The sequence below is a fragment of the Anomaloglossus baeobatrachus genome, chromosome 1 (assembly GCF_048569485.1).
Source record: "Anomaloglossus baeobatrachus isolate aAnoBae1 chromosome 1, aAnoBae1.hap1, whole genome shotgun sequence".
Classification (NCBI taxonomy): Eukaryota; Metazoa; Chordata; class Amphibia; order Anura; family Aromobatidae; genus Anomaloglossus; species Anomaloglossus baeobatrachus.
The window spans coordinates 812,566,908-812,585,044 of NC_134353.1; the positions used below are offsets into that span (position 1 = coordinate 812,566,908).

Sequence of the window (18,137 nt, forward strand, 5' to 3'; positions counted from 1 at the left end):
AAAGAAGCCGTTTCTGCAAGCATGCCACAAACAGAGTCACCTGAGGTATGCAAAAGCACATTTGGACAAGCCAGTTACATTTTAGAAGAAGGTCCTGTGGACTGATGAAACAAAGATTGAGTTGTTTGGTCATACAAAAAGGCGTTATGCATGGAGGCAAAAAAACACGGCATTCCAAGAAAAGCACTTGCTACCCACAGTAAAATTTGGTGGAGGTTCCATCATGCTTTGGGGCTGTGTGGCCAATGCCAGCACCGGGAATCTTGTTAAAGTTGAGGGTCGCATGGATTCAACTCAGTATCAGCAGATTCTTGACAATAATGTGCAAGAATCAGTGACGAAGTTGAAGTTACGCAGGGGATGGATATGTCAGGAAGACAATGATCCAAAACACCGCTCCAAATCTACTCAGGCATTCATGCAGAGGAACAATTACAATGTTCTGGAATGGCCATCCCAGTCCCCAGACCTGAATATCATTGAAAATTTGTGGGATGATTTGAAGCGTGCTGTCCATGCTCGGCGACCATCAAACTTAACTGAACTGGAATTGTTTTGTAAACAGGAATGGTCAAATATACCTTCATCCAGGATCCAGGAACTCATTAAAAGCTACAGGAAGCGACTAGAGGCTGTTATTTTTGCAAAAGGAGGATCTACAAAATATTAATGTCACTTTTATGTTGAGGTGCCCATACTTTTGCACAGGTCAAATTTTGTTTAAATGCGGATTGCACATTTTCTGTTAGTACAATAAACCTCATTTCAATCCAGAAATATTATTCAGTCCATCAGTTATTAGATATATGAAACAGAAATAGCTGTTGCAAAAACCCAATTTGTTATAAAGAAAAAAGGTTAACATTGCTAGGGGTGCCCAAACTTTTTCATATGACTGTGTATATATATATATATATATATATACACACACACAGAATATATACACTTGCTTTTATGTAAATCTATCAATACACAGAGGTTATTTAGAGTAGACATATTTATATATATATATATATATATATCTCAATATCAAAAAATTAAAGGGAACACTCAAATAACACATCCTAGGTTTGAATGAATTAAATATTCTCATTGAATATTTTGTTCTGTACAAAGTTGAATGTGCTGCTGACAGCAAAATCACACAAAAATCAAAATGTTTTAGCCAATGGAGGCCTGGATTTGAAGACACCCACAAAATGAAAGTGGAAACAAGTCAATATGTAAATCAAAACGACAAAATTGAAGTGGAAGCAAGTCAAAATGATGCTCAGTATTGTGTGTGGCCTCCCTCCACATGTCTGTAAGACCTCCCTACAATGCCTGGGCATGCTCCAGATGAGGTTGCGGATGGTCTCCTGAGGGATCTCCTTCCAGACCTGGACTAAAGCATCCGCCAACTCCTGGACAGTCTGTGGTGCAACATGTCGTTGGTGGATGGAGCGAGACATGATGTCCTAGATGTGCTCAATCGGATTCCGGTTTGCGGAATGGGCGGGCCAGTCCATAGCTTCAATACCTTCATCTTGCAGGAACTGCTGACACACTACAGCCACATAAGGTCTGCTATTATCCTGCATTAGGAGGAACCCAGGGCCAACCGCACCAGCATATGGTCTCACAAGTCATTTGAGGATCTCATCTCAATACCTAATTTCAGTCAGGCTACCTCTGGCCAGCACATGGAAGGCTGTGCGGCCCTCCAAAGAAATGCCACTCCCCACCATTACTGACCCACTATCCAGTCACGCTGAAGGATGTTGCAGACAACAGATCGCTCTGCACGGCGTCTCCAGACTCTATCACATATGTCACATGTGCTCAGTTTGAACTTGCTTTCATCTGTGAAGAGCACAGGGTGCTAGTGGCGAATTTGCCAATCCTGTTGTACTGTGGCAAATGCCAAGCATCCTGCACGGTGTTGGGCAGTTAGCATAACCCCTATCTGTGGACATCGAGCACTCATGCCATCCTCATGGAGTCAGTTTCTAACCGTTTGTGCAGACACATGCACATTTGTGGCCTGCTGGAAGTCATTTTGCAGGGATCTAGCAGTGCTCCTTCTGTTCCTCCTTGCACAAAGGCGGAGGTAGCGGTTTTACTGCTTGGTTGTTGCCCTCCTACGGCCCTCTTTACATCTCCTGGTGCACTGGCTTGTCTCCATCCTCTGGACACTACACTGACAGGCACAGCAAACCTTTTTCCCACAGATCGCATTGATTTGCCATCATGCATGAGCTGCACTACCTGTGCCACTTGTGTAAGTTGTAGAGTCTGCTTCATGCTGCTATGAGTGTGAGAGCACAACCAACATTTAAAAGTGACCAAAACATCAGCCAGAAAGCATTGGTACTGAGATGTGGTCTGTGGTCCTCACCTGCAGAAACACTCCTTTATTGAGTGTGTCTTGATAATTGCCAATAATTTCCATCTGATGTCTATTCCAGTCACACAACAGCATGGGAAATTAGTTGTCAATCAGTGTTGCTTCCCAAGTGGACAGTTTGCTTTCACAGCAGTTTGATTAACTTGGAGTTATTTTCGGTTGGTTAAGTGTTCCCTTTAATTTTTTGAGTAGTGCGTATATATATATATATATATATATATAAAAAATGTGGAGTTAGGCATTTTTCACATTTATATTGGAGTTTGGGTGGAAAAATACCACTGCATGCAGTATTAGTTTTCCAGTCAAAACTATGGACACTCCAGAGGACCCTATAAGTTGTTTGGCTCCCTCAGGAAAAACTGTACTATGGTTTCTTTTGTAAATATAAACTACAAAAGGCACAGCAAAGTGTTCATGTGTATGGGGGAATCTGGATAGGTAGCTGTTAATCATCTAAGGTGTATGGCTGCTTTAAAGAATTTACGAAACTACTTTGCATATCTCACCTTCTTAGAATAATGTGAACGTAGCATGAATTACAGGGTGGGGTAGTTAATTTTCAAAATATGTCTCATAATTTACACTGAAGGTCCATTCTATTTTCTCTTTTAGAATTTTGTGAAATATCTGGAAATAACACCAGTCTAGAACACTGTACCGAGAAAGTAGGTTCCGGCTTATCCAACTACCTCTATGTCTTTGTTTTGGGCCAGCTGCTAATGGGAGTAGGAGGAACTCCATTATATACTTTGGGAACAGCTTATTTTGATGACAGTCTTCCAACACATAAATCTTCATTATATATTGGTAAGTAGTAGTACACATTTTCAATATAAATCCAAAATGCACCAGAGCTGTTTGAGATCTCTTTGATTTGTGTTTTTTATTACAGTTGTGATATCTCAGTCCAAAATTTTACTTGGAACTACAGATAAACCAATTGATTTAGAACGCTTTCACTCTAAAGAATAAAATGGCAAAATCAGCCTTTTTATTGTCCTGTAATCTCTATTACCTATACAGTTTACCCCCTAGCTGTCCCTTACTTTTTCTTAACCAAGAAAAGTAGGATTCAAAAAATAAAGAGTAGACAGGAATATGGACTACAGGATCAGATCACACAGGGTTTGGAGGCTACATGTGAGCTGTATATCCAATAGTAATCAAAATTTCAGGGAAATCCTAAAATAATGACAGACTGGTACATAGGGAGGGCTGAACTTTACAATCTACAAGGGAAGGGGGTAGTAGACAGTAGGTGAATGAAGAAGATATTCACCCAACAATGTAATGGCAGTATGGTTATTGTAGGTGTAGGCTTTCCGAAAGAAGTATTTTTTAAGGTTAGACTACATTTGAAAGTTTTGAAGTGGGGGAGAGTAGAGGTTGGTTATTTTGATTACAGGTTGTTTTTTTGTTGTTTTTCATTGTTATATAGGTTTTTGAAGTGGGGGAGAGTCTGAGCATTTGGTTTAGTGATTTTCGAGGTATCAGGGATGCACACAAGAAATAATTGAATGAAATGCATGAAGACAGATCCAACTTTTCCAGCACTCAGGTCAACAATTCAGTTTGCCCCCCCACTCCACATGTGGTTTGAGTAGTCATCATATGACTCTTTATTCATATGCGATTTGCTTACTTACTGACGAGCTGCTTTTCATAGTTCTCTCAATGTTCAGTGAAAAACTACAGCCCTAGCCGTTAACACGCTGTAGCAGGCTATTAACTGGTTCATGCAATGTTATTTTAATACCCTATTTATTATATTGATAGTTGGACCATACATGACAAGCAAATTTCACCATTTACCTTTTGTGTCTTCTGCATTCCTTCATAGATTATAGCAAGCAGGGCCCTTACTTTTTTTGGTATCTGTTGAATTATATGTTACTCTGTAATATCTTTATTGTCTGTTCAAGTACCCTCTGAATTGTAAAGTGTTGTGGAATATGTTGGCGTTATAGAAATACAATATTACTAGTGATGAGCAATTGTTCTCAGCACTGCTCAATACTCAATTAAGCATTGGGCTACTTGGGTAAGCTCATTGCTTGGCCGAATATCGCGGGTGCTCGAATGCCATGCTTGAGTCCCCGCTCCGTATGTTTCACGGCTGTTTTTCAGCCTTAAACATAAGGGGATTGCCTGTTGGCTACTGGTCATGTTGGCTACTGGCATTACTATGATTGGCCAGCCGCATCACATCATTGGGTCTTATATGAGCCCCGGAGGTGCAATGCTCGGCACACTACAGTTCAGGGAGAGATGATATAGACGGGAGAGCTTAGATTAGAGCAGGCTTGTAGGCAGGGTTGTACAATTTCACTCTTTAGTGCCTTTCATGGGGCACTAAATGGTATTTTTAGGCCTAATTTAGCGTAATAAATAAATAATTTAAAAAATCTTGTGGAGTCCTCCGTATTTTTAATAACTATCCAAGTTAAAACAGACAGCTACTGACTGCAGCCCGCAGCTGTTTGCTTTAATTTGGCTGGTAATCAAAAATAGAGGGGACCCCAGGGCTTTTTTTTTAAATTGTTTATTTATAAATAAAAACTAACCAGTCAAAGTAAAGCAGACAGCTGCAGGCTGGTATTATCAGGCTGGGAAGGTCCATGGTTTTTTGGCCAGTCACAGCCTAAAAATAGCAGTCTGCATCAATTCCAGAATTGGCACATCACATTAGGCTCTTCTGGATTGCCCTGGTGCGGTGATCTCATGATGACTACGGGATAGCAGGAAACCGGGGCTCCAATGTGGACTCTTACGCTAGGGGGTCCTAAACTTTCCCTACTCTCAGGGATACTCCTAATGGTGGAGGGGCCTGAGTCTCCTTTCCGGCCCTACTCCTAACCAGTACTAATCTGACACCCCCTCTCCCAGAGGACAGGAGTGAGATGAAACACACAGAAATAGACAGACAGGGGAAACCAAAACTCTATCACTCAACACGCATACACATAGGTGTTACGAGGGGGACCCGGGGAAGCGTGCCAAGATGGGAAATGGACAGCTTCCGCCAGTCAAGGTCCACTGTGCGGTGTAAGGGACCGCCGCTATGGTGGGTGAAGAGTGAGCGGGTTGCTGCTAGCGATCGTCTGGAATGTCACAGACGATCTATGTACACCGATCTGCCCTAACCCGTGAGGGTTGTATGGCACGGATCTCACGGCTCGGTGTACCTGTTGCACGGGGAAGCACAGAGGTGCCCACGCACGTGTGCCAGTGGAAGTTACGAGAATATGGCACGAGGGTAGCACAGAGGTGCCCACGCACGTGTGCTTTCAATAACCAGGTGAGTCTGGTGGAGACTCGAGGAGCTCACCTGGGACAGGAACACGGCCTGTTGAAGGGGATACTGCCGGAGCAGCAAGGCAGGAACACGGCCTGCAAACGAGGTACTGCCGGAGCAGCAAGGGCCAAGCCCACAAGAGACAGTAATGCCTGAGCAGTGGCGTGGCAGCACGCTGCCAGACATCCAAACATAGAAGGACGGTCGCGCGCCGCCATGATGGCAGGGGGAGCTTTTAAGGAGGTGCAGCTCCACCCGAGGGCGGGCCCGAGGCGGAGATGACGGACTTGACCCAATCAGGGTCCACGACGTCCCAGCCTGGCCAGTCAGGATTCACCACGTCACCAGCCTTGTCATCAAGCCGTGTGACGTCAGTGAGCGAATCAGGACCCACCATGCATTGCACATGCTCACCCTCCTGCCTCTGGGAAATAGAGGCGGGATCCTCGGTCTCACAATGTGCAGAGATAACGGGAATCTCACTGCTTCCCTGAGCAGTAAACCTCTGCACATTGCGCAGCCTCGCAGACCTTCGGGGCCGCTGAGCAGGAGAGTCTGCAGCAGGCCAGGAATGGGAGACCGCTTCACTCCTTGTAACAGGAGAACCACTAGGTGTCACCCTTCTGCTGCCTCTCTGAGAAGGTATCTCCTGCACACTGCGCAGTCTGGCAGACCTTCGGCGCTGCTGAGCAGGAGTGCTCGTGGCAGGCAAGGAATGGGAGACTGCCTCAGTCCTTGCCTCAGGAGAGCCACGAGATGTAACATTACCCCCCCGTTTAGGCCCCCCCCCTGTCCGTGCTCGAAGGCCGCTATCAAACCTGGGGCGCGGATATGATCCTCCAACTCCCAGGATCTATGCTCCGGACCACGGCCGGCCCACTCCACGAGGTAGTACCTCTTGCCCTGTATGACTTTTGTCTCCACAAGTTTTGCCACCTCAGGGTCGTCGGACGGGGAGTCGGTTTGAGCCGGCAGGGACCCCGAGAATTTATTAAGTCGTACGGGTTTCAGGAGGGATACGTGAAAGGTGTTGGCTATAGCCCAGCGTGGAGGGAGCTGGAGTCGATATGCCACTGGGTTTACCTGCTGTAGTACTTTAAACGGACCCAGATACCTAGGGGCGAATTTGGCTGCCTGTACCCGTAGGTTAACATTCTTAGAGGACAGCCATACTAGGTCACCAGGGGCGAAGGATGGTGCAGGGCGGCGGCGAACATCAGCCGTTGTCACCATCCGGTCTTTAGCCCTTTTAAGAGCCTCTTGGGTGTCATCCCAGATCTCCCGGGCCTTGGTCGCCCAATCCTCCACTCTAGTATCGGGTGACGTAATGGGCATCGGAACCGGGATTCTGGGATGTTGTCCGTTATTGAGTAGGAACGGAGTCTGGCCAGAGGATTCATGGACCGAATTGTTAATGGCAAATTCGGCCCGAGGAAGGAGGTTAGCCCAGTTGTCGTGGTGCGCGGATATAAAATGGCGGAGGTAAGTTACCAAGGTCTGATTAGTCCTCTCCACTAGTCCATTGGTCTCGGGATGGTATGCGGAGGAGATGTTCAGCTCTATCTGCAGGAGCTTACAGAGCTCTCTCCAGAAGCGAGACGCGAACTGGGGACCCCGGTCGCTCACCACCTTGTTAGGCATGCCATGCAACCTAAATACATGCCGAATGAACAAGGTGGCGAGAGCACGTGACGTCGGGAGTTGTGGGAGAGGCACCAAGTGGACCATTTTAGAGAAGTGGTCCGTGATGACCCATACGACCCTGTGCCCTGCTGACTTGGGCAGATCTCCCAGGAAGTCCATCCCTACCACTTCCCAGGGACGATCCGGCACTGGCAGTGGGTGAAGAAGACCTGCCGGTCTCTGCCGGGACGGCTTATTCCGAGCACACGACATACAGGCTCCCACATACTCCTGTATGTCCTGGGGTAGTCTCGACCACCAATAATGCCTGGTCACCAGGTCTCTGGTCCTTTTGACCCCGAAGTGACCCCCAACCTTGGAGGCATGGGCCCACGATAGCACCTCGTTCCGTAGTTCAGGGGGAACGAGGGTCTTGCCAGGTGGCACCTGGTCCAAAGAAGTGGGAGTGACCATCCTCAAGCTGTCCGGGGGTAGTATAAGATGAGGCTCCTCCTCGTCCTCCTCCAACACAACCATACAACGTGACAAGGCATCGGCCCGTACGTTCTTCTCACCGGCCAGGTGGCGGATAATAAAGCGGAACCGGGAGAAGAATAAAGACCAACGGGCCTGCCTTGGGTTCAGGCGTTTTGCTGTCTGGAGGTATGTGAGGTTTTTGTGGTCAGAAAATACCTCAAATGGATGCTTCGCACCCTCCCGGAGATGCCGCCATTCCTGGAATGCTAGTTTCATCGCCAGTAACTCCCTATCCCCTATGGAGTAGTTCCTCTCGGCCGGAGAAAAGGTCTTGGAGAAAAAGAAACAAGGATGCTTCCTTCCTCGTTCGTTTTTCTGGTACAGGACTGCACCTGCACCGACCGAAGAGGCGTCTACCTCCAGTAGGAAGGGTTTGGAGATGTCTGGACGATGAAGGATGGGAGCTCTGGAATAGTGAGTTTTGAGAGTGTGAAATGCCTCTACCGTTTCTCGTGTCCATGCTTTGGGATTAGCGCCCTTGCGGGTAAGGGCAATGATGGGTGCTGCCACCGTCGAGAAGTTGGGAATGAACTGGCGATTATAATTGATAAACCCCAAGAATCGCTGGATAGCCTTCAGCGAGCGGGGCTCAGGCCAGTTCATCACTGTCTCCAACTTCCCCGGATCCATTGCTAACCCCTGACTGGACACGATGTACCCCAGGAACGGCAAGGATTCCCGTTCAAAAACGCACTTTTCCAGCTTAGCATATAGCGAATGGGTACGGAGCCTCTTAAGTACTCGGATGACATCCCTCCGATGGGTGGTAAGATCGGGGGAGAAGATAAGAATGTCATCCAGGTATGCAACCACGGAAAGATACAAATCCCGGAAAATGTCATTCACAAAGTCTTGAAATACGGCGGGGGCATTGCAGAGTCCGAAGGGCATTACTAGATACTCGTAGTGACCGTCCCTAGTGTTAAAGGCGGTCTTCCACTCATCGCCCTTTCGGACTCGCACTAAATTATACGCCCCGCGTAGATCCAGCTTTGTGAAGACCTTTGCCCCACAGAATCGATCAAATAGCTCAGTAATGAGGGGCAAAGGGTATTTGTTCTTGATCGTGATTGCATTTAATCCCCTGTAATCGATACAGGGGCGCAGATCCCCTTCCTTCTTCTGCACAAAAAAGAACCCTGCACCAGCCGGTGAAATAGACTTGCGAATGAACCCCTTCGCCAGGCTGTCCTGAATATATTTGGACATAGCCTCCGTCTCTGGCGCAGAGAGTGGATACACTCTGCCCCTAGGGGGCTCGGAGCCTGGCTTCAGGTCTATTCGGCAATCATATGGCCGGTGGGGAGGAAGAGTATCTGCCGCCCTTTTTGAAAAGACATCCCTGTAGGCCTCATAAGGTGTCGGTAAACCCGGCCCCTCTGTATTCCCTGAGGACCCTACCGACCTAATGGTAGCGGGTGGTTTGGTAGTCACGAGGTGCTCTCTACAGGATCCTGCCCAGGATGAGATCTCCCCTGTTGCCCAGTTGAGTATAGGAGCATGCTGTCTCAACCAGGGAAGGCCCAGTAGGATCTCATCCGTCCCCCCTGGAAGCACCAGGAAGGACACCTGCTCATGGTGTCCCGGTGGTACATCCATCCTGAGAGGGATGGTGATCTGGGTGATAGGATCGAGTAGTATGGACCCGTCGACTACCCGAACCCTGAGTGGCTTGGGCAACAGAACCAGGGGAACTGAGTATCGGGTTGTCAGGGAGGTCGAGATGAAATTCCCTTCAGCGCCTGAGTCCAAGCAAGCCAGGGCAGAGAAGAGAGTAGTGCCGAACTGCAACTGGGCGCTGATAGTCAACCTAGAGGGAGAGGTAGCGTCTAGAGTCCCCCCTCTGATAGAAACTAGACGCTGTCTTTTCCCGACGGTTTTGGGACATCGGGTAGCTATGTGCCCCTCTGCCCACAGGAAAAGCAGATGACACAAGACCGAGAACCTGGGGCAGAGGAGACCACCTTGGACACCTCCATTGACTCCACGGAGTCGCCTACAGGACTGGCTGGGAGACCTGTCTGATGGAAGACGGGAGGCAGACGCTTTTTAGGCCGAGAAGACTTGGGTGCTGAAGAGACCTCGAGCCTTCGCTCCGCCTGGCGGATGCCTATGCGAGAGGCAACCTGAATCAAGGACTCTAAAGTGGCAGGCACCTCACGCGTGGCCAGTGCGTCTTTGACAAACCCTGCCAGGCCCTCCCAAAACACAGGGACAAGGACCTTATCCGGCCAGTCTAGCTCTGCGGCAAGTGTCCTAAAGTGTACCGCAAAGTCCCCGACTGAAGCGGACCTTTGCTGAAGTCGTAGGAGGCGCAGTGCGGAGTCGTGGGTGACTTGAGGCCCGAGGAACACCATTCTCATGGCCCCAAGATAAGCTGTTAAGTTATTCACCACCCGATCTCCGCGCTCCCACAACGGCGTGGACCACTTCAGCGCTCTCCCTGTGAGCAGGGACTGGACGAAGGCTACCTTCGCCTTCTCGGTAGCGTAAAGAGTCGCGGACAGCTCTAAGTAGGTGGTAACCTGGTTTATAAAACCACGGCACTCAGAGCTGTTGCCGCTAAAGCGCTCTGGAAGCGCAAGGCGAGGAGACCTTCCGCCCAATAGCACAGCCTGGGTAGCCGCCTGGGTGGCGACTGTCGTCAGAGTAGTCTTATCGGAGGAAGACTGCTCCACTGCTGCCAATCGTGACTCCAACTGCTGCACATAACGCAGCAACTGCTGCTGCTCTTCAGCCATAGCCAGACCTTTGGCGCGACCGTAATGTTACGAGGGGGACCCGGGGAAGCGTGCCAAGATGGGAAATGGACAGCTTCCGCCGGTCAAGGTCCACTGTGCGGTGTAAGGGACCGCCGCTATGGTGGGTGAAGAGTGAGCGGGTTGCTGCTAGCGATCGTCTGGAATGTCACAGACGATCTATGTACACCGATATGCCCTAACCCGTGAGGGTTGTATGGCACGGATCTCACGGCTCGGTGTACCTGTTGCACGGGGAAGCACAGAGGTGCCCACGCACGTGTGCCAGTGGAAGTCACGAGAATATGGCACGAGGGTAGCACAGAGGTGCCCACGCACGTGTGCTTTCAATAACCAGGTGAGTCCGGTGGAGACTCGAGGAGCTCACCTGGGACAGGAACACGGCCTGTTGAAGGGGATACTGCCGAAGCAGCAAGGCAGGAACACGGCCTGCAAACGAGGTACTGCCGGAGCAGCAAGGGCCAAGCCCACAAGAGACAGTAATGCCTGAGCAGTGGCGTGGCAGCACGCTGCCAGACATCCAAACATAGAAGGACGGTCGCGCGCCGCCATGATGGCAGGGGGAGCTTTTAAGGAGGTGCAGCTCCACCCGAGGGCGGGCGCGAGGCGGAGATGACGGACTTGACCCAATCAGGGTCCACGACGTCCCAGCCTGGCCAGTCAGGAGTCACCACGTCACCAGCCTTGTCATCAAGCCGTGTGACGTCAGTGAGCGAATCAGGACCCACCACGCATTGCACATGCTCACCCTCCTGCCTCTGGGAAATAGAGGCGGGATCCTCGGTCTTACAATGTGCAGAGATAACGGGAATCTCACTGCTTCCCTGAGCAGTAAACCTCTGCACATTGCGCAGCCTCGCAGACCTTCGGGGCCGCTGAGCAGGAGAGTCTGCGGCAGGCCAGGAATGGGAGACAGCTTCACTCCTTGTAACAGGAGAACCACTAGGTGTCACCCTTCTGCTGCCTCTCTGAGAAGGTATCTCCTGCACACTGCGCAGTCTGGCAGACCTTCGGCGCTGCTGAGCAGGAGTGCTCGTGGCAGGCAAGGAATGGGAGACTGCCTCAGTCCTTGCCTCAGGAGAGCCACGAGATGTAACACATAGGTATAAGATAATAAGTGATTAGGAGGAAAGGAAGAGCAGGAAGGAAGCAACAAGGCAACAGGGGTAAACTCCACAACTGCTACAAGCAAAAAATATTTTAACCAAAATGTCTGGGAAACAAAAGCTCACAGACCAATACAGCATAAAAAGGAGGTGAGCAGATGTTGATCCCAGACACTAGAGAAATCATCAAGCGCAGTGTCAGAATGTGCAATGTGAATAGGGACCGCCGCTGCCATGACAGTCGCCGAAGTTTGTGCAAAACTCAATATGACAGATGTCAATTGAGGTATTATTTTTTTGGGGTTGATGTCAGTTGTGAATTGTCAGCTGTCATCATGCCCAGAGGTTAGTAATGGAGAGGGATCTATCAAACACTCCAATTACTAATCCAATAATCCCCCAAAAAAAACACACAGAGGAAAAAAAAATAGTTTATTTGAATAAAGACTCCCCACACAATCCCTTGCTCATCAATTTATATTAAACTAATAAGCCATTAAGATCCAACTTAATCCATAGTGTAGTGGTCCAACGACATCCCCTGAATCCGTACTCCAACCTAGGTCACTCCCAGTCCAGTCAGCACCAGACCCAGAATTTCTCATGCTCGGTGTCTAGTTCTCAAAAATGTGGGGACCTAACACTGTTTTTTAAAATTATTTATAAGTTAATAATTTAAAAAAATAAACAGCATGGTGTCTGCAATATTATAGCCAAAGTAAAGCAGACAGCTATGGGCCCCATGCTTTTTTTTTAATTGTTTAATTTTTCACTTTACAGAAGTTTCCACTTTTCGCTTTCCTGGGAGTCAGAGATGCGACCAGGCATCTTCACCATGCTGTTTCTACCCATTTCTGAAATTTTCTGGCCTCCCCAGCTCTCTAGTGGGGTCTGCAGTAAAAATACTTGAGCTCCCCAAAGACTTCCATTATACTCAATACTCGAATCTAGCTTGTTTGAGCATCGGACCCACTCAATTTGAGTAACGAGCACTCGAACCCTTTAGTGCTCACCAATCTCTACTGACGATCACCATTTGTATTTATGCAGGTGCTGTTAGCAAAAAACACCTAGATATTGAAATACCAGAAATATAGTGAGATACATTTTATAAAATATTAATTGGAAAGTGTAAACTACTCCAATAAATATTTACAAAGGTCAAATCCACACTTCGCAGCTTATCATACTTATCAATGCACATTATCTTTGTGAACTGTGGTTCTTGTACAGCTGGCTATAAACAATAGATCAAAGTTATTCAGCTCTGCTGATTCCTAAGTGAATAGACACAAATCTTAAGTAACTATTGGGTATGGCCTTATCCTCTATCCATTGTCAAAATCTTCCCATCCCTTTTTCTCACTAAAAAAACATAAATGCTAAGCCAAGACCATTTTAGCTTGTTTAACCTCTTCCTACCTCATTAAATACGTATGCCCGACAAGGGACGGGCTTGTTACCACATCCCATTGTGCATGCATGGGAGGTGATGATACATGGCATGGAAGCTGTGTTGCTGGAGGATGGCTGTACTTCAAGGGAACCTGTCAGGTGCAATATACACCCAGAACCATGAGCAGTTCTGGGTGCATATTGCTAATCCCTGCCTAACTGTCCCTGTATCTAGTAGCAAACATAAAGCGATCTTTAGAAAAAGTATTTTATCATATGCTAATGAGCATAGGACACCCCCTGAGAAAGTCACATTTACGAAAGGCGCGTTGGGCTTTAGAGGCGTGTTGGGAGAGTATATCAACATCGATCTACTTGCAGGTATGCAGTTTGGATTTAGCTATTAATTGTGGGACTATTGCTATTTGTATTGTAGGAATCATGATACAAATAGACCATTAGCAGGTAGTGTCTCTGGTGGGGTAATTTGTTGTATGACTTTTTCCCTCACTAATTGTACTATTGGTGTATTGACACCCTAGTCATCCATGTAATACTAGGGATTGCTAGCAGCTAATTTTGCTATTTTGTGGTATTGATATATTCAGGAGTGATTTAGGGTGATTATCTTGCATACCTCTCCAGCAGCCTCATTTTTGTGTGTGTTGTGTTTTTTGCATTGGAGGCTCCATAATTCTATATATCATTTTTAATTATAATTGGCAATAAAGATTTTTTAAGAATATATTTTTTTTTTTTATAACAAAAGTGATATGGTTTTCTAAGTCATTTTTTCTACTGGAGTATTTTGTCCAATAGGAAGTGATTTTAATTATATTGATTTTTGAAATGACTAAAATAGTATGAGATTTTTGATTAATTTTATTCCTCTAATATATAGAATATGAAATTACATTACAGTTAAAATTACCATAATGGTACTGGAAATGTTGAAATTATTTTCTTTTAAATTCTACAATTAAATTTAATAGTGATGCAAAAGAAAAAAAAAATAAACTGTGATTGAACTTTAATGAATCATTTTTATTGAGCAATACAAATTTTATGGTAAATAATGTACACGTATTAGTCATCCTGGACTTGTAACACGACACATACAATAAAGCTGTTTTGACAACTTTCTTATTTGGCTTAAAATAAGAGAAAAAAAAAGAAAAAATGATCTATGATGGTTTTTTTTGCATTTTAGTTTTGCATTTTATTGTTCATTTTGTGCTTATAAAAATTGATACAAATTTAAGAATTAAATGTTGCTCAATACTTTCATTGTTTCATGTTTCAGGCATTGCATATGGGATGTCTGTAGTGGGCCCCGCGATTGGATATATAATAGGAGGACAGCTGCTGAATATTTATATCGATTTTGAGAAAACAGATGGGTGAGTACAGTAAAGGGCGAGATCGCACACATACTGACGTGGCTTTGAGGGATTCTGGATTAGAATATGGGGGAAAGGGTTCTGTAGACAACAGAAAAAAGAATTGGTTCAGTAAGTTTGGGTCCTTTTGTCTCACAGATCATTTCCACAGTTTCCTTGTTTAGTCTCAGAGGACTAAGCAGTAAGTTCCTTATATTATATAAAACCCACAAGCTTCAGATATCAGCATTGCGTTATATAATTTACTTCCTCTTTAAACTACTTACAAACCGTTATTGTTCCTCAAATTATTGTCTGGAAAGATAGTTTTCTCTATAAAAGATACCTCATGCCCATAAAGCTGAAGCTATTTTAATCTTACACCGGTTGTAATTAACCTATCTTGCTTCGCTCCAGCAATTCCTTTTATCTTGTCTGACACTCCTACTTTAATCGTGTGGTGGTCTCAGCTTACTATGGTAGACAGTGTAGGCCACTAGAGCATCAAAAGAAAAGTGAGGTCCAACACCAATGTAGAAAACTCTTGTCTTTATTCCACCGGTTAAAACACTGAAGTTAAAGTTCCATGAAATGTCACTAGAGGGCGCTCTAGTTAATTGCTATCAGTTTCTTTATGATTACCTGTTAAGCCCGCTTTACACGCTACAAGATATCTTACGATGTGTCGGCAGGGTCATGTCGTAAGTGACGCACATCCAGCATCGTAATGTATGTTGTAGCGTGTGACAGCGACGTGCAATTGCGATTGAATGAAAAACCGTTCATCGCATGCATGTCATTCATTCCTGACGAATTGAACGTCAGATTGTTCATCATACCCGGGGTAGCGCATATCGCAGTGTGTGACACCCCGGGAACGATGAACAGATCTCACCTGCCTCCTGCGGCTCCCGGCCCAGAATGCGGAAGGAAGGAGGTGGGTGGGATATTTACGTCCTGCTCAGCTCCGCCCCTCCACTTCTATTGGCCGGCTGCCGCGTGACGTCGATGTGACGCCAAACGTCCCTCCCACTCCAGGAAGTGGACGTTCGCCGCCCACATCGAGATCGTATGGTAGGTAAGTACGTGTGACGGGGGTTAATCGTATGTGCGGCACGTTCAACAAATTGAACGTGCTGCACATACGATGGGGGCATTGCAAATCGCATACAATATCGTATGCGAAATTGCAACGTGTAAAGCAGGCTTTATAGAGGGTTCACTTGATGCTCTGTTTGATTTACTTGGACTGAATTCCATCGATTAAAACAGTGAAGTTAAAATTCCATGAAATATTCCTGGAGGGCGCGCTATTTAATTGCTATCACAATTGTGTCACGGTTCCGCTGTGCGGAACATTTTGCATTTGGAATGTTTTTGTCATGGCTCCGCTGTGCAGAGCATTTTGCATTAAAAAGGGCTCTGCTATGCGTCTTGTTCACTTGCTCACAGGTTGTCTTTCAGCACTAGGGTCTACACTGGTTTTGGGAGGTGCCTTCACAGATGCACCTTGTTCCTGGTGATTGCTTTGTTTCTTTACTGGGTTTGCACTGTCTGAACTTTGCCAGTCGTACTTCCTGTTTGGTCAGTGTGCTCTTGGCTCCTGTCTGATGTAAGGCTATGTGCGCACGTTGCGTATTTTTCTGCGTTTTGGCTGCGTTTACAACTGCACTATGTCATTGACAAAATGGATGCATTGTGCTTCCCCACCAAAGTCTATGAGAATCATGCAAAATCTGTTTGCACAATGCTTTTTGAAATGATTGTCAAAAATTTTAGCAACATGTCAATTGTTTTTACCATTTTGGCTGCGTTCTACACCCATTGAAATCAATGAGTTGTAAAAGAACACTGCCAAAATGTTAAGCAGTGCATTTGCACTGCATTATTCTTGCGATCTGCATGTTTTTTTTACATAACAAAGGCAGGTCTTTCATCTCTCTCTCTCTCTGTCGGTCGGTCTGTCGGTCGGTCTCGCTCTGTCTCTATGTCTCTATCTGTCTCTGTCCATGTCAGTCTCTCCCTCCCACCCCCTCTCTCATACTCACCGATCCACAATCACCGGCACGGCGCTGCACGACGTTCACACTGTGGCGGCTTCTCCTCTTTTGAAAATGCCGGCCGCTCATTAATCCATCTCCTATTCCCTGCTTTCCCCGCCCACCGGCGCCTATGATTGGTTGCAGTCGGACAAGCCACCACACCACTCTGAGTGACAGCTGTCTCACTGCAGCCAATCACAGCCGCCGGTGGGCGTGTCTATATCAAGCAGTTAAAAAAGAAATAATTAATTAAAAAAAAAAAACGACGTGCAGTCCTTCCAATTTGGATACCAGCCAGGGTAAAGGCTGGAGGCTTGTATTCTCAGGATGGGGAGCTCCACGTTATGGGGAGCCCCCCAGCCGAACAATATCAGCCAGCAGCCGCCCGGAATTGCCGCATCCATTAGATGCGACAGTCACTGGACTTTACCCGACTCATCCCGAATTGCCCTGGTGCAGTGTCAAACAGGGTAATAAAGAGTTAATGGCAGCAGCCCATAGCTGCCACTAAGTCCTAGGTTAATCATGGCAGGCGTCTCTCTGAGATACCTTCTATGATTAACCTGTAAGTTAAAGAAAATAAACACACACATCCAAAAATCCTTTATTTGTAATGAAAGACAAAAAACCACCCTCTTTCACCACTTTATTAACCCATAAAAAACACCTCCAGGTCCAACATAATCCACGCAAGGTCCCACGACGCTTTCAGCTCTGCTACATGGGAAGCTGACAGGAGCGGCAGTAGAACATCGCTGCCCCTGTCAGCTCCATGCAGCAACTGAAGTGAATTGCGCAATCAGCTGTGCTGTCACTGAGGTTACTCGTGGCCACCGCTCTCAGGTGGAGGACTGCTACTGTGGCTGCGAGTAACCTGAGGGAAAGCACAGCTGATCGTGCGGCTCACTGCAGTCACTCAGGGGATTTGCGATCACAGGTGAGTCCTTCATGTGTGACCGCAAATCAAGCCGCGGCACATGTACACAGCCGTGCGATCACAATGAAGTCAGGTGAAGTTCATCCAAGTTAATTCTGATCACGCGGCTGTCTCGTAGCCAGCCATGCTCTTTTTGACAGTGCAGTCCCACTCGGCTCTGCTGCAAGTCTATGGGGATGCTGCAGAGCCGAGTAGGACCACACTGTGAAAAATGTGCGTTCTGGATGCTTTTCCCACTCTGTCTATGGCACAGCAAGCATCTAGAATGCATGAATTCTCCAGGAATGGGCGCACGCTGCGGAGTAGAACGCAACATGCACACATGACCTAAGTGTTCTGATCTTGGCTTCTGACCTTGGACCTCTTCCTGATCACATCTCTGTCTACTCCCTGAACCTTATACGTCACCTCCCTGCTTCTAACCTCGGACCTCTTCCTGACCACGTCTCTGTCTCTTCTCTGAACCATATACAGTCATGGCCAAAAGTTTTGAGAATTCTACAAATATTAATTTTTTACAAAGTCTACTGCTTAAGTTTTTCTAATGGAAATTTGCATATACTCCAGAATGTCATAAAGAGTGATAAGCTTAACAGCAATTACTTGTAAAGTCAATATTGGCTAAGAAAATGAACTTTAACCCCCAAAACACATTTCAACATAATTGCATTCCTG

The 18,137-nt window shown here is 46.7% G+C and overlaps 1 protein-coding gene across 1 annotated transcript in view; it reads left to right on the forward strand.

Annotated features, from left to right (window-relative positions):
- SLCO4C1 (solute carrier organic anion transporter family member 4C1) overlaps window positions 1–18,137 on the forward strand; it is a 125,139-nt gene that overhangs the window by 56,461 nt on the left and 50,541 nt on the right. The window contains exons 3-4 of the mRNA XM_075325059.1: window positions 3,002–3,196; window positions 14,408–14,504. Of these exons, the coding sequence (XP_075181174.1) occupies window positions 3,002–3,196; window positions 14,408–14,504 (292 nt within the window). The remainder of the gene's footprint in view (window positions 1–3,001; window positions 3,197–14,407; window positions 14,505–18,137) is intronic.